Below are 16,930 nucleotides of genomic sequence, written 5' to 3' on the forward strand. Positions count from 1 at the left end.
CTTGTTAAGGTTACTGGGACTTTCCCTTGGTCTCAGATGCGGTAGTTAACTCTGTTGGCCACGCGAATGCACATCATGTCTTTCGGAGATTTTGAAGCCGTGTCTGAGACTCTGAACACTGAATGTACTCTGATTTAACCACTTGACCACAAGTTTCTTGACTGCATATCCCATCTCATATTTTATATGGCTACATAGAGTTGTATACATTTTATGTGGTTCTTTTGATGACATCCCATAGATCTTGTGGAGTCTTCGAAGGACGATAATGAAGATCTCATTTCGTTTTCATTTCATTTCAGCGGAGTACTCTCCCTTTCTTGGGATCGAAAAGGGAGCAGTCCTGCAGGAAGCTCGCGTTTTCAATGATCCTCAACTCGATGCAAGGAGATGTGCCCAGGTTGGTACTGCTTTGCCCGGAGTTTGAATTTTAGGTATACTGTCTTATTTGAATAAAGTTACTTTTTGTTTGACATACAAATTTTTGGTTTGGATGCTAATCAGGTTATCACAAAGCTTTTATATTTAATTAATCAAGAGACTTTCACGAAGGTTAGTTTGTTCTTTGGTATTGAATATCTCTTTCATTTATAGTTGTTTGAGTTTGTTGTGCATATCATTTGCTGTCTTATTTTCTGATTCAAGTCTTATTTTCTTTGTAGGTTGAAGCTACATAAGTTTTCTTTGATGTCACAAAGCTTTTTCAGTCTAAGGACATTGGCTTGAGGAGAATGGTTTATTTGATCATCAAGGAGCTTTCTCCTTCTACTGATGAGGTGAGGGATTGGCTTATGTCTCTCTTTTATGTTGATCTATTAAGATTATTCCTCAGTTTGGTTTTACTGATTCTTCATCAAGTCTCTTCCAGGTTATTATTGTGACAAGTTCATTAATGAAAGACATGAATAGCAAGACAGATATGTATGGGGCTAATGCAATACGAGTTTTATGCAGGATCACAGATGGGGCCTTGTTGGGTCAGATTGAAAGATATCTTAAACAAGCTATTGTTGACAAGAATCCTGTTGTAGCCAGTGCTGCCCTTGTCAGTGGAATTCACTTGCTTCAGGTAGCCATATTAAGGCTTTCATGGCCACATCTTTTCCTAACTAACAAGGTTAATTCCCTGTTACTTAATCTTTAACCATTGCATTGCAGACCAATCCTGAGATTGTGAGACGATGGAGTAATGAGGTCCAGGAAGCAGTCAATTCCCGAGCTGCTCTTGTACAATTTCATGCACTAGGCTTACTTCACCAGGTTGGTTTATATGTTCTTCTTGGAATTTTAGAGAGAATTTGTTTAGTTGCTTGTAAATTTTATGGCTAATCACAGCACTGTAGTGTGGTTTTGCATTGCCTCTGCAGTTGTGAAAGGTACTTTGTTTCCCAATTTCCAACATATTCAAGCAGCTTCTCAGTCAGTTTTATATTCCTTTTTTCTCTTTGCAACCTATCTTCCATGCACCCTCATTTTGTTGTGGAATGTATTTTGAAATCTTCCTGCTTATTTTGCAATCTTTTAAATGGTTTTGGAAGTGACTGTTGATGAGACAGACTAACTGACCAACAATGAAAAATGACTTGGGTTTAAGCATTGTTGCCGCCCGGTATTGCTAATTTTTAATCAAATGACTGATATCAGGTCATCAAATGCTGTTTGACACCCATAAGATCCATGGAATAGACTTGAGATAATTGTGCCCTGAGACAGTATTAATTAGCACAGCACCGTCTAGAAGTCTGGATATTATAACATTATATAGGAGGAGATTAGGCAATGGAATGTGCTGTAGTGTGGGGGTTTGTACCATAGGAATTTATCAACAAGAATGATAGCATTGGAATTGGACCTTGTAGCAAACCAGAGGTTCATGCTTTCAACAATTGACTGTGTACTACAGGCTACTTTGTGTCTTTTATCAACAACCACGGTTATTTTCTAGAATACTGAATAAGCTGATTGTTGGCGTGGTGCATATTTATCCATGTTAATAAGTGCCAATTGGAATTTATTATGTATGTCTTAAGGCCATGGCATGCTAGATTCATGCCTAGTATACTTGGTCTCTTTGGGACTGAAACTTGGATCCACAATTGTGTTTGATATTCCATTGAATAGTAGATGCATATCAGAGAATCATTTATGGTTGAGATATGAATATTGTTGAAGTTCCAATAGGCTTATTAATAGCAACTTATGCATATAATCATATAAATACAGTGTTTATGGCTGTTGGATTCATCTTCCAAGGTCTCCTGGACTCCTGATGATGGTTCATATTCCCTACAATAACCCTAATGGATTAGGTGTTTAACATTCTCTGCCTTAATCTGAAGGGGGTCTTGTGAGTCCAAGTAGAGAGACGAGGATAGCTACCAATCGGTAAATGGGATTTCTAAATCTGGTGGTTTTGGGATGACCACAAACCAAAAGGCTAGCAGATGGTGGTTTAAGGCTGACCACCAACTCTAGAACTTGGATCTAAGGCTCAGTAGTTCTCAAAGCATTTCCAAATTTGGCTAGATGTTAATGTTTTCTGCTGATTGGAATTGCTCACAAATGGTAATTTGAAGATTATTGCAAATTGATGGTGGCTTGAAAATGATCACAAACTAAATTGTGGAACTTTGCTCTAAGGCTCAATAGTTCTCATAGCATTTCCAAATTTGTGTAGAAGTTGATGTCTTCTGCTCACTGTAAGTACTCGCAAATGGTGATTTGAAGATGACTGCAAACTGATGTACCAATGTCTAGCAGAAGCTGTAAATCTTCTACTATATGGTGGTTTCAAGAGGACCACAAACTGAATCATGCTTTATGGCTTTGACTCTGGCTACAGGCTTTGATTTTGGCTATGGTTCAGGCTCGCTTGTTCTTGCTCAATTGGTAGGACTTTCAAACTTGAAGTCTGATTGTCAACCATTGATGTTATTCCCCTGCTGTTAGATACAAGGTGAGAAGACAAATCTTTCCACCTCGCTCACAAGGATGAGGGTGTTGGATTCTACCGAAAATGCACCTGCTTCAATGCAATATAACTAGTCAACTTACAAAATACCATTTGCAAGTTGTTGTTATTCTTCATTGTTTAATGTGAATTGATATTCATGATTGAATATATATGAACAATGTCATGTTCCCCTACATTGAAAAATTCACTGGTGTTGCGCCTCTCCAAAAGAAGGAATAATCGAAGTGCTCATGTTAGAGATGCAAGACCATCTACTTTTGCTTGGGTTGTACACCTTCGTTGATTTGAGGGAATGAAGACTACCATCACATTCTCCAAATGAATATGTCACCACCCAAAATGACTAGTCAGATTTGTGTCTATATCCTTTGTAATGGTTGGTTGCACTCCATGCATGCAATATTGCGAATTCCTTAAACAATCAGATTATATTGGACTTGGCTAGCTAGCATTACATTGCTTTTTAAATGGGAGTGTGGCTTTAATATTAAAAGAAATCCACCACTACAGGAATAGAATTATGCTTATGATGAGGTAAGGGCATATACCATCTCATATGCTTTACTTTAACTGTCTAGAAAATTTGATTGTTGCCTTCAACAACTCTTCAAACTTGCTTGCTCCAATCCCATCACATCATATTGTTCCAATTTTGAGTATTGTAATTTCCAAAGTGATCTCCAAGTCAATCGTTATGTAGTGGAGTTACTTCACATTGGTTCATAAGACATAATTACCTTTAAACTTGTACCATACATAGTTGTGACGAAAGCATGGATGGAGTTGAGGCCATAAATATGATCCCTAATCATACAATGGGGTTACTAAATGACTTGTTGATGGTGATGGCGATGGCTTTTGGTTTGCTTTCAGTACTCAAAGATCTCTAGAAGAAGCTCAACGGAATGACTGTAAATTACCTCTCTTCAAACTGCGAGGGTTCATCCATAGAGTGTAATGAAGCTTCTCCAAGTTGATTTTGTTCTATTTTGAAAGGCTCATGGTCATAATCAATTGGGTGTGGGAGTGCTGGGATGAGATCCTTGTGATGAAATATAAGGAGCATACCAAGCAATGTAGGTGAATACGAGGGGCTCAGGTCGAAGAGTGTCTAAACCATAGGGGGTTTTCGGATTGCATGAGAGTCTCGACAATTTTATTTTATTTTCTTTAAATTTTTGGTAGGTGAAGAATCTCCTGTGCTCAATGGAATTGTTCGTGCAAAGAATAGCTTGAGAATTAGCAAAAATCAGACCCAAATTAGGCTCGTGGTAGGATCTGTTATAGGAGTAGATAGATTTGACGTATATACAAAGAAACACATAGAATGGTAGAAAATTGGGCACCAGGGAATGTCAACCCATAGTAGGGCGTAGATGTGACAAGCTCTGAAGAGCATCTAGGCTTTGAAACCATTGTTAGGCTGCACCAAAATTAGATGATAAATGCAAGTTGCATTTCATTAAAACGATACACATAAATACAATATTTATGACCGTTGGATTCATCTTTTGTTGAAATTTGAAGTTCTATGTTGCAACAATTACTTATTCCAAAAACTTCTTTCTTCTGCAATATTAGTTAAGCAATTGTAGATAGAACATGCACGATACAAATCATATGCAAAATAGAAGACAACCAAGAACACAAATAGACAGAGAATTTAGGTCCAATGACCAGGGCAAAACCCACAAGGGGAAAATCCAACCAGATTTTTCTTCTATTAGAAATCAATTGTTCAACAGAGATACAAAATACAATAAGAGAGAAAAAATTCACCCAAATATGAAGAAGATCTCTGATAGAAGTAGCTGATGTAAACTATGAATTACTTTGGCTCACCAAGATTTGCTCTTACTCTTCAAGTCTTTCTCTCTCTCTCTCTCTCTCTCTCTCTCTCTCAATTCTTTTCTTTTGTAGTCTCTCTAACTCTCTCTTTCTCAAGTTCGTACTCTCCTTTCACAATGCATAAGTGAGTAATATAGAGGATGAGAGTCACAAATATATAGGAAGAGCAAGAAGGTAGAATCATGAGGCAGTAACTCCTAATCATGAGGCAGTAACTCCTATGTCTTGAGGAGTTACACATGACAAAATAGGAGTGTAATTGATGCCATAAAGGAGGTACGCTTGCTTTAGTACTTATACCATCGCATGCCTTAGTAATTCAAGCCATTAAGGTGAAGTGTAACATATGCATTAAAGAGTTGTAAGAAGAATTTTTTATGATAGGTCATTAAAGTGTGTAAGAGAGTGTAAGAGGTGCGTAAGAGCATTAAAGAGAGAGGAAGAGAGAGTAACATATCATTGAATGAGAAAGTTTGATTTGCCATCAAGGAGAGAGATGTGAAGTGGCACGATTGAGTGCCAAGTAGGAGAGGGTGACATGGAATTTCATTTTAATAATAATATTATAGTATCATAATGATAATAATAATATTAAACATATATATTGATGATTAAATTAAAAATTAAAGAATTGAGATTGATTAAGGATAAGTTAAGTGATTTTCCTTCATATATATATGATTACCAATTGAAACAAGGAAACTTACTGATTTTGGAAAGTCATGGTTGCAATGATAGACATGACTTTCTATTTTTAGAAAGTCATTCGAGAATAGTCAAAAATGAAATTTTATTCTAGGAAATTCATCCCATAGCTGCAAATTTTCAACTTCTTCCAAGGTCGTTTGGACCCTTGAAGATAATTTATATTCGTTACCATAACTTTAATGGATTAGGTGTCTAACATAATGGATGCATATATTACAAATACATGATGCTTTGGTGTAATAGCTAGTTGTTGGAAGGAACTATGGAACTTGGTGTATATTGAAGTGAGAAAGTAGTTGAATTTAGGCTTCTGTGATCTATATCAAGTTTATTGAGAAGAGTTTTTAGCGAAAATCACATCATAATTCATTTGTTGACGCGTTTCGAACCAACGAGTGTGGTTCATCGTCAGGACAAGTTGATGGACTAGATCATGGCTGCATGTTAAATAGAGAGAGCAGATCATCCAACAACTATATTTGACTAGGAAACGACTATATTTTACTGGGCAACTAGACTGGACCAACGCCTATATTTGACTAGGAAACGACTATATTTGACTGGGCAACTACACTGGACCAAGGGATAGGGATAGGGAAAATTAAATAATTAATTAATTTGTAAATTAGCTTTGTTATATTTATTACCATATTTGAATAAAGGTAATAATATTACCTTTATTGTCTCTGTAAATCTCTTAGTTGCGGGTAATGTACATGAAGCAACTTAGTTATGTTTTACACACAATTTTTTTGGCTTAATTTGTTTTCCATGTCTGTGTTGGAGAGAATAGAATGAGTGAGATTTGAATCCAAAGGCATTCCTCTAACCATCTTTGGTTTGGGAGATGTAAGAACCTAGATAGAGAGTTCCTTGATGTAGTGTTGTTGTTTCCATTCCTCTTGGTGCCTCTATCTGATGGAAGCATTAGAAATAAATCTATAATTGATTGGATTGGGCATGACTTTTATTGGAGAGCATAGAGTGAGTGATATCTGAATCCAAAGGCATCCCTCATGCACAACCATCTTTGGTTTTGGAAATATAAGAACTTGGATAGGGAGTTCTAAGAATATTGGAAAAGGAAATAAAAACCCTCCTATAAGCTTGTAATACATGGGGCACTCGAAGATGAAGTGCTCCTTTGTCTTAGATTCATGAGGATGGTAGGGCTTGCGAACCTTATTCCCTTGGGTGATGAAACAACCCAAGAGGAATCCATCTAGTGCCAAAGAATGTGGGGGGTTGGAAGGCCATCTCTTAGCTCTATGTGGTGCTATGCATTTGAGGGCCATCTTGCGAATTAGCTCACTTAGAAGATCAACCCAAGTGATTTGAACAAACTATTTGTTGATGTCCTTTTTGTTGATCCTTTTAAACTCTTGCTTAATCAATAATAATGGACTGGGGCAATTGAGAGAGTATTTTAATTGGGAGTTGGCAATTGATTGTGATATCGATCGATTGACATAGACAAATGACCTTCACAAATCTATAATGAGCTCAATTAGAGGTACTAGAAGCAACTATGGCCTTTGAGGAGTTGTAGGTGAGAAAAACAGTGGTCAAATGAGGATGGAGGGGAGGTCATGAGAATTTGAGTTTGTTCGGTTACATCATTTAGGGAAATCATATGACTGAATAGGGCTTCGGGATCAAGGTATTCAAGAGATAGGAGTGGTGAGGGAAAAGAGTGCCAAAAGGTTTTGGGGGAGTGAAGGAGAGGAGTGCGCAATTAACATATTCTTAGCGAGATAAATAAATGTTTCTTGTGGCGAAAGAAGAGAGCTTTGAAGGTGGGGTAGGATGTAGGATTGTGAAAAAGGGCACAATCGAGTTGTTAGTGGTGGATTTTCCACTCCTTGTCATACCAATGGTGAATATGATAGGATCCAATGTTGTGATATGAGGAGGAAAATTTGGTGATATGGGGGGAGGAGTTGAAGGATGCATCCCAAATAATTGAAGAGAGCATATTGTATTTGTAAGAGGTTGAGTCAAGGGATAAGAAGCAAGTGAGAGGGGGAATGAAGTGTCAAAGGTAGGATGAGCAATCATCATAATCTCCATCCTTGAATAAAATGTTGTTGATGGGGGATGGGTGGCGAAGAGGGGAGGGTTGGCACAAAGAGAGAAGAGAGGAGGGCGTGATTTGCTAATAGAATGGGGGAAATTGAGAGTTCATGAATATAAAGGAGTAGGTTTTGGTTGGCTAGTGTTAGAAAATGGAAAGTGGCAGCGATTATAACTTATTTTCTTTAACCTTGATACTTGCTTGTGAAACTTAGTTATCTTATTTATGTTCTTTAGTTAGATCTTTTCATCAAACAATATCAAGAAACAATAACAACAAAAGAGGACATAGATATAGGCTCTCAGCCAGGGCAAAAACCCCTCCAAGGGGAAAACCCAAAAACTCTTCTCTTCTTAGAATCTGCTTCAAATGAGATATAATGACCCAATCCCTAGACCAAGTCCTTCTCCCAGTACGAAGTCAACCCTTCCTCAAGACCATCCCTTAAAGTGCTTCTTCCCTGCAACTTTGACCTGCTAGCAATTTCCTAGCTACTTGACCCAACAACTTCGTCCTAGCAATTGTTGCAGAAACCCTAATCTATCTTCCTTTTGAGACCACCTTGGAGCAAAACAACTCTCCCCAAGGTCAACAAGGTCAAGAGAAGGATTTTGCTCTTTCCAATATCTTGTTCTTTCAATTCTACACCCTAGCAACAGCTTCGCTCCCCAACAATTCGAATTTGCAACTTCAACCTCTTTTTGGCTGTAGAAACCCTAGTTTTTCACACGTGTGAGAGAGATAGAGCCTAGAAACAACAAAATTTGTCCTCCCAGCTTCTCTTGGACTTTTGCTCTCCTTTTCCTAACTTCTCAGCTAAAGATCAAACTCTTTCCTTGATAGATCAAACGTGTGAGCGTGTGTCTTCAAATGAGGTCGAACTGCTTCCTTTTGTAGCCTTCTCAAGGGGTTGAATTCCCTCCTTTAGGCTGACATGAGGATCCCAAGGCCGACTTGTACTTTTTGAGATTCCAAGACTTTCTAGACTCTAAAATAATTCTTATTACAATTACAAATTTCTTGGAAGGGTCTTATAAACATGATGTTGACTTCTTTGACTAATGGCAATAAATTTGAAGACCTAACAAACCCTAGAAGCACGAAGAACATGCTTTAACCTAGAAGACCATCAATAATGAGCATGAAACCCATGCTTTAATAATAATAATTTTCTTTCTTTTTTTTGTGTTTGTTACATAGGATACATATTGAAATGAGTACAACAATTATGAACACTGAAACTAGCTACATTTCTCAACAGCTAGAATGGTTGGCGGAATGGTGAGGGTTTCTACTGACAAGTCTTGCTATGGTGCTGCCCTCAAGCCTCTGTACGACCTGGACACAAATGGAGATCACAGGATGGGAGAATGACGTATCCACCGAAGGTATGTAGAGGAGTTTACTGTCATTTGGAATTGAAGTTTTAAGATCTCAGCTGAGGAAGGGACTCTCTCTCTGGTCACGCTGGAAAGGAGCTGTGTATCTGTGATGACGGTACTCCCTTTGCAAAGCCACAACCAAAGCTATATGGTGACCCTAGATGCAGAACTAATTCACCGTTTTGCAGATCTAGATTCCTCGGTGGTAGATTGACATCCGCTTTGGACAGATCTGTGGTTATCCTTGTTGATTCGTGGCGCCCTGCATAGATCACCATACCGTCTCTCAAATCTAGTTCTCCAAGGTGAATATCAACCTCAGATTTGGCCAAATCCGAAATTCTCCTTTTTGTTTTGAGTGGTTCCACATTGATCTGACTTCTCCCAGGTCGAATGCAATGGGGGGATTTCCTTGATGGACCGTGCAATGAGGGTTAACGGACATGTACACTTTTTCCAATACAACCACTTGCCCTCCTCTCTGATCCTTTTTCCGATTTTGATCTGGTTGATGATTTGCTTGATTTACATGAATGGGAGACGGATCACAGAACTAAGACATCTTTTCAAATTTTTATTAAAACCCCAGATGGAAAATTAGTTCTATTTTGGGTGCGGGCCTCGGAGAGTGTCAACCAATTGAAGCAAAATATCCTGCATATTTTGGGTATTCCGGTGCCACTACAAAGCCTGATCTGTGGAGGAAAATCCATGCAGGATGAAATGAGATTACAAGAATACAACATTCTTCTGTCATCCACCGTCTTATTAAATTTGAGGCTTTGGGGAGGCTCTCCTGGACCAAGCTATTAAAAGGGAGCAAGGGGAATATCCAGATCTAGTTTTCCCAAAGGAACAAGGACCAGTAACTGGAGGACTTTCGTTCAAAGACATCCATAAAGGGAAATCTAGAGCATCTGCAATACCAGATCAGACACAAAAAATACCTAGCCCCTATATCATGGAAGAATTGAATCAACTACCAGTAATGACTGTAGATCTATTAGAAATAAATGTTCTATGCACAACCTATGAATCTCAAGCAGTTATATGCAAATTCAATGGTATTTGGCCAAAACCTAGGGAACTTTTTCATTGGATCTTCACAACTTGGACAATAAATTGCGATATTCACCTCTGCTCCAAGGGCCTTTTCATAGTAAAGTTTGCATCATTAGAGGAACATGAATATATATTATGAGAGGGCCTGTGGTTCTGCAAGACTTTTTGTCACCTCATGGTTCCCATATTTTGATGCAAATACTATGGTGGTATCAAGAATGTCGGTTTGGGTTAGATTGCATAATCTCCCCATACGTTTTTGGCACCATAAAGTGCTTGAAGAACCTCTTAGGGAGATACATAGAGACACACGCACAAAGAGTTGAAGAACACATCTACACTTATGCCAGAATTTGTGTAGAGGTGGATCTCAACAAAGGATTGCCGGATTGTATCCTCTTGACACATAACAAACAATGTTGGGCACAATTCTTAGATTTTGAGAACACAACTTTTAGATGTCGAATTTGTCGACAGATCAGACATCTACAAAACTCATGTCCTAATATCAAGAAAGCGCCTCGAAGGAAGAAGAAATCAGGGAAGCAACCCAAGGGATGGCAATTCCCACAATTGTTGTTTGAAGAAGAGGATGATGAAGAATTGGAGCCCCCCCCACCACTGAAGAAACCCATAATCCTCAAGATAGCGTAGAAAAGGAAGGAGTTAATCATGAAGTTTCAGGAACCCCAACATAGAGATCGCGACAGGGGATCATCCTTGAAGCAAAGGAGACAGGGGCTCTAAACATCATCATGTATTTGAAAGATCACATTCAGATAAGGAAAATCCAAAAATGAAAGAAGGGTCCTAGCTAGCACTTGTCACGACCACTCCATCCCAAGGAGAATGGTGAAAGGTAGAAAAGAAGAAATGGAGAAAAGGGTAATCTGATTTCTTCCATTTCGAAGAACTTTTTTTGTCTATGTGAACACTAGTTTCGACTAGCATGATTGAATGAATTGTAAGCTTCTACAACATGTAATTTTGTTTTCATTAATAAAATTATGATTTTTTCAGAGGAAAAAATTTCTCAACAACTAGAACATAGTTGACCACACTTACATGTTTTTCCCACATTGTAAATCCATTGGATGTTGGGAAACAAGGGAGGCCATTCATAATCAAATGCATTTGGGACTTGCTAAGGTGCAAGAGATGCTTGCCATTTGCTAAAAGCGGTTCAAATATATCATATGAAACCCTTTATAGATCAATTGAGGCTAGAACATTCTCTTGAAGATAGAGCATCCTCACACATGTTGTGAAGTGGGATTGGCTAGTCTCTAGTGTAAGCATTGAAATCCCTAAGAGGATGACCTCCTCCATTTTTGTGAATTGGATGAAATTCTCATACAAGACTATTGTGCAAGAGATGCTTGCTTTATGCTAAAAGTGGTTCAAATATATCATTTAATACCTAATGTAGATCAATGGATGCTAGATCATTCTCTTGAAGACGAAGAGCATTGTCACACATGTTGTGAAGTGGGATTTATTGGTCTCTAGTGTGAGCATTGAAATCTCCAAGAGGATGACCTCCTTCATTGTTGTGATTTGGATGAAATTCTTATATATGTATGGGTCCTTATTGACATCTTTTTGTAGAGTAAAGTTTGATGTTGTAGGGGGAAAGAGCAAATTGCGATGTAGATGTCTTATGTAATGCCTCCTATGGATTTATTGCCTACGGGAGGATAAAGTAGCCTATTCAACCCTGTAGGCTATGGTCTTGATAAAGGGGGGAAAACCCAATTATCCAATGCTTGGGGCAACATTAGGTAACTTTTGGGTCTGTTGGGGCAAAATGCCCAAATTGGTGGGTTGCACTTGTTAGCCCTCACATTAGAGTGAACTCCATGAGAAAATCTATAAATAGAGGGGAGTTGGAATAATTTTGGATCATCATTTTGGATTGGAATATCTCTAATTTTCTTGAGCCTGAGGCTTTGTGGATTTTAATACCTCTTGTCAACTGGTTTCGGTGGAGGTGATCCCACTCTGGCTAATCCTTTGTCTAGTTTCGGTGGAGCTAACCCTACCCTACCTAGACACCTTGTTTCCCTTGTTCTGGCACAACATTGGAGCAATTCTAGTTTGGTTTTGAAGATTGATGATATTTTCTTGTTCTGGCATAACAACTTCTCTTGGAACTACTTGGATTTGCCCAATATAGTAAGGTCAAGATTCTGAGGTTCGTTGGCCCTAGAGATTCAAGACATTGAAACTGTGGAAGATTTTCCCTTAGGCACAATGAGTGACTTTTGGGCTGTAGGGCCAAAAATATTATTTCTAATTCTGATAGTAAGTCAAATTATAGGAGCACATTTGTTAAAGGAACCAAAGGCTTGAACGTTTGTACAGTGAAGTCAGACCCTCTCTAAACAGTAGACACCACCATAGTTGGTATAGGGAGTTAGATAGCGAGTCATAATCAGTGTAGCAACAATAATTTTGAATAGTGTTAGAGTTATAGTTGGGATAGTGATAATTGGATAATGATATTTGGAGTACTGGTTTATTGAATATCGACATTGCAAACTTGGTGGAATATTGTTCTTGGGCATGCAACCCTACTTTATTGTGTTATTGAGGAATCATATTGCTATTGGAAATATTTATTGTTGTTGGACATCTTTATGTTACCTACTGTTAAATGGATGAATTTGCACTGTTGTCACATAACTTGTCTGATTGATGAGTAATCCTAGCCAAAATTAGAAACCTTAGGGTAAAAACTACCCTAGGACATTACTTCTTAAGGGAGGGGTAACAAGCGACTAATTCAGACCCCACATGAATTGAGTAGAGGTGTTGAAGCCATAATGGTGATTTTTCCTTTTAGAGAGAGGCTTGAACATAACTGCCTTGGAACTTTGAGTCTCTTGTTTGCAAAATGAGAAACATTGATATCCTGGGCCGTTTGATATTGTTTGAATGGGATTTGCGGATCTTAGTTAGAAAGAGAATACTTGAGGGTCTGAACGCATTGTGAAACGAGCGACAGAGAACCAAAATACTCAATTGCTATTGCAAAATCTAACAAAAATCCATAAGACCTCATTAATGCCTTGACGTGAATGTCATTTGGTAAGTCAAAGGTATGTCCACCCCTTGGGGGGGGGCAAGGTTGGGGAATATTGGATGATACCTTTGACGTCCTTGATAATTGCCCATTTACTTTATCTTTGTGTTGTCACTTGTTATTGGGATTGTTAGAGCTTCGTCACCTGGGATTTTGTAAGACTTGCATCAAAGACATCCAATTAGGGAGAGAAATGTGTTGCCGCTTACCTAGATGGGCTCATAATATATCTCTGATGGTATTGAAGTGAAGGAAGACAAAAGGTGTCTTGAAGGAAAGAGGCCCGTATTTGCAAGGTTCTAGAGACTATATCAAGGGTGTTGAGTAAAGACCCTTCACTTTGAGATTTAACTTCTGTGCATGCATGGTATGTTCCTCATCGAGTTTGGTTTGGATAACCTCCTCAACCTATGCATAAAGGTGAATTTTTTATTTTTCCCTTTAACGACTTGAAACCCGCGAACTACACCTGTTTAGAATGGTTTTTAAGATCTAGAATCTCGACATGAAGGGAGTCCCTCTGTGGTTGAAGGGATTCTTGCATTTTTTTCTTAATTGGCATTTGTTTGAGGAGGGCGTTTTAGGCTTCAACCTTGAAACACTGTTATAGAGTGTGTTGATCTTTGCTTGTTCTTTCTTTTTCATGCCAACTAAATTGTTGTTATGAGTTGCTAAATTTACCTAGTCAAAACTTTTGGATTTTGTACCAGACTTGGGGGCATTTGTGTTACACCTTCCCTAGTTGCACATGTTTGTGACTGTCAATAAATAGATGTGCTACTTGTAACTATAATTTTCTTGTAGTACTGTTATGTTACACTGCGAACTAAATCACCATGTTCAACGAATTTCAATGTTTAAGTTTTGAAATTCGTTGAACTTCAAGGAAATATAAACAAACTTGTTGAACTTCAAGACAAATTGCAAGGAAAATTTGAATTCAAATTTTACATCAAAGATTTTCACTTTAAAATATATTGTGTTCATTGAAGTTTGTTGAGGTTTGAATTGTTTTTGAAGGTTTAGAAATATGAAATAAATCTATACATAAACTCTAGTTCATCCCCTTCCTTTTGCCCACTCACTCGTTTAATTCTCCAACTTCCAAGTGTCCTCTTGCATCTTGCTCTTTCTCATTTTGTAGGTCTTGACCCCTCCCTAGTCCCACTCTTTATCAGATACATTGATTGATGACAATGATTGCTCTCGATTTATGATTGCAAACTACCATGGTAGTTTGGTGGCAACTTCAAGCTTCAACAATGGCCATGTACTTCAAAGTTCAACCAAGATTGATAGCACCGACCCTCAACCTTTTTCCATATATTTTTTTATTAACTGAATTGCTATATTTTATTATATTTTTTATTCCACAAAGATGATTATGTTTTTAATATATTTTTTGTTACATAGAGTTTCTTATATTTTTACAACTATGCTTTTCTTTTGTTGAAAAAAACCAATTGGAAACATAGTTAAAGCCCTTTCATTTTCACTGGTGAAACACTTTGTTTGGGGCCTCATGGTATGTCTTGCTCAATCCCTTTCCCTCCCTTTTGCTTGAGACTTGGAATGTGGTGCCTCTTTGCTTGCTTATTTAGTCCTCAATTTTAGAGGATACTTGGAAGATGAAGCTTTATGACCAATAAACATAGAGATTCATATTTTCTTATATATTTTATTTCATTGCATTGAGTTTGTTATAATGATAGCCTTGATCTTGGAGCATGTCAAATTTTGTTATAGATAACTTCTTTTTTTGGAAAATTTAAATTTTATGGTACTCAAATTTTATCACCTAAATTTTCATTGTTGAATTTTTGTCAAACTTAAGTAACACAAACTCAAATCAAGTGGCTCGGATAGCAAAGGGAGTGCAGAGGAGAGGGTTTGTAGATTTGTTGACATGGAGGGGAGAGGGGTTGTATGGTGGGTGAAGGGGAGGGGTTGTGAGATAAGGAATATAAGATAGAAGTGGAAGCGGATGAATGTATAGAAGAGGGGATAAGGAAGGGAGCTATGAACATTTGAGAGGGAGAAAGATAAGGTGGTGTAGAAGGGAGGCATAGAGTTGGCAGGGAGGTCAGCTTACATGGCGTAGAGCCCATGCTCAATTGAAGTCGACCAGAGAAGTAGTTGACATATAGGAGGTAGGGTTGATGCTGTAAGGGCTGAGATGGAGGTGGGGGTTGCCATAACGATCAAGGCCAATGCAAACATGGGTCGGTCTGACCCAAATGTCAAGGCCAACATGTGCAAAAATGCAAGGGGATGATGTGAGCAGAGGATAAGAGTGACTCAGGAAGAGGATAAATGTGCAGGATGGTGGAAAATAAGAAAACAAAACTTGATGGAGAAGACAACCATGAAGTATTTCATCATAGTCATTGAAAGCGAGATTCCTAAGGACAATGTTTTCTACAATAGACAATGAAGTTATGTTAAGTTACATTTCTCAATTTTATAAAGATTAGATACGCTCCATTCACAATGGGGAGATATCATGATACCTCCTCCCTTTGGTAATTTCTGTATCCCAAGTTTATACTTGGTGTGGTAAACCTTAGTTACCAATTAATTGTGTCTAGATTTTTAAATTTAAGCATGTTCAATCCACATTCTTTGGTGCTGATTTGATTGATTGACTACAAAAATTCTTAAATTCGTTAAGTCTTTGGGCTTCCAGACTAGAATGCCAACAGGGAGAGCCTTCCTCACATATCCCAAGGGCTCACGGCTCGTGATCACAAATTTCTTGAAACTATGATTTCACATTCTTGATGATTGCGAGGCCCAATTAACTTGCGAAAATTTGGCTACGCACTATATTTTCATGGATAAACATTATTTAAACAGAATCAAAACAATTTGTTTTAAAATATCCTAAAATGGAATATCTAAACAAACAGATCGAATCTAGTTACTTGCTGGTAACATCAACTTTTGCATGCATCAGAAAATGAGAAAAGCAACCACACTCAGTGCACAAATATTTCTACCCTTACAGATCAATTCATCATCCAAAATTATCTTCAGAACTTACAAGAGTTCCCTTACAGGGGAAAATGGCTTTGAGAAATTAATCAAATGAACAACGAACTTAAAAATTACAGTCTGCATGGAAATTGAGGCAGCCTACCCTCCAATCCATACATCATACGTAATTCATAGGTATGATTATACGACTTGCTCTGCTAGACTGTATGTTGCTCTTTTCCTTGTTGCTGATTGGCTGCCCCTCCTTGCTGAAGACTCGATATCTTCTCCTTGTTGAACTATTACTGAAATTCTCACCAATGGCTGAAAATGAGATCTCTGATTTTCTCCTTCACTCTCGTTACTTGTGAAATAAATGCTTTGTGTCTTTGTCCTTTGTCCTCTCTTTCTTTTGTAACTTTGACATGAACCAAAAACCTAATCTTCAACGATTGAGATCTAACTGTGAGATCAATGGCTCTCTTATAATTAAATTATTAAGTGACCCACTTTAGTCGCTTTATTTTTTTTGTTAGTCAAATTTCTTCTATTATATTCTCATGGAAATAGGAAGTACAACATGTTTTCCTATAGCTCCCCGAGCCTCATTTTGACTAGACTTGTTGGCAAGGGGAGCCAGATTTTTCCAAAGATAAACCCATACAATCATTATTTCCACCAGGCTGAAGAGCCTTACAACACAAAGGAGACAAAATGATCATACATACTGACAACAACATATCAAGGAGGATGTTGGGGAGGAACTCCAGGAGGTGTAGCAAGAAATCCAACACGATCATGCATGTGGAAGTCGATGTGTT

At 38.0% G+C, this 16,930-nt stretch overlaps 1 protein-coding gene across 2 annotated transcripts in view; it reads left to right on the plus strand.

Moving 5' to 3' along the window:
* The first annotated feature begins 314 nt into the window (after positions 1 to 314).
* Positions 315 to 16,930, plus strand: part of LOC149258715 (coatomer gamma-2 subunit, putative / gamma-2 coat protein, putative / gamma-2 COP) — a 53,388-nt gene continuing 36,772 nt past the window's right edge. Inside the window, exons 1-5 of one of the 2 annotated variants that reach the window (XM_089416025.1) lie at positions 315 to 400; positions 505 to 552; positions 663 to 776; positions 869 to 1,069; positions 1,159 to 1,260. In XM_089416025.1, coding sequence (XP_089272151.1) covers positions 732 to 776; positions 869 to 1,069; positions 1,159 to 1,260 — 348 coding nt within the window. In that variant the 5' untranslated portion in view covers positions 315 to 400; positions 505 to 552; positions 663 to 731. Of the gene's footprint in view, positions 401 to 504; positions 553 to 662; positions 777 to 868; positions 1,070 to 1,158; positions 1,261 to 16,930 lie in introns of those variants that run through there. The other variant, XM_089416019.1, reaches the window with a different exon arrangement.

The sequence above is a fragment of the Pinus tabuliformis genome, chromosome 6, assembly GCF_031772625.1.
Source record: "Pinus tabuliformis cultivar Carrire ecotype Pingquan chromosome 6, CPIR1, whole genome shotgun sequence".
Taxonomy (NCBI): domain Eukaryota; kingdom Viridiplantae; phylum Streptophyta; class Pinopsida; order Pinales; family Pinaceae; genus Pinus; species Pinus tabuliformis.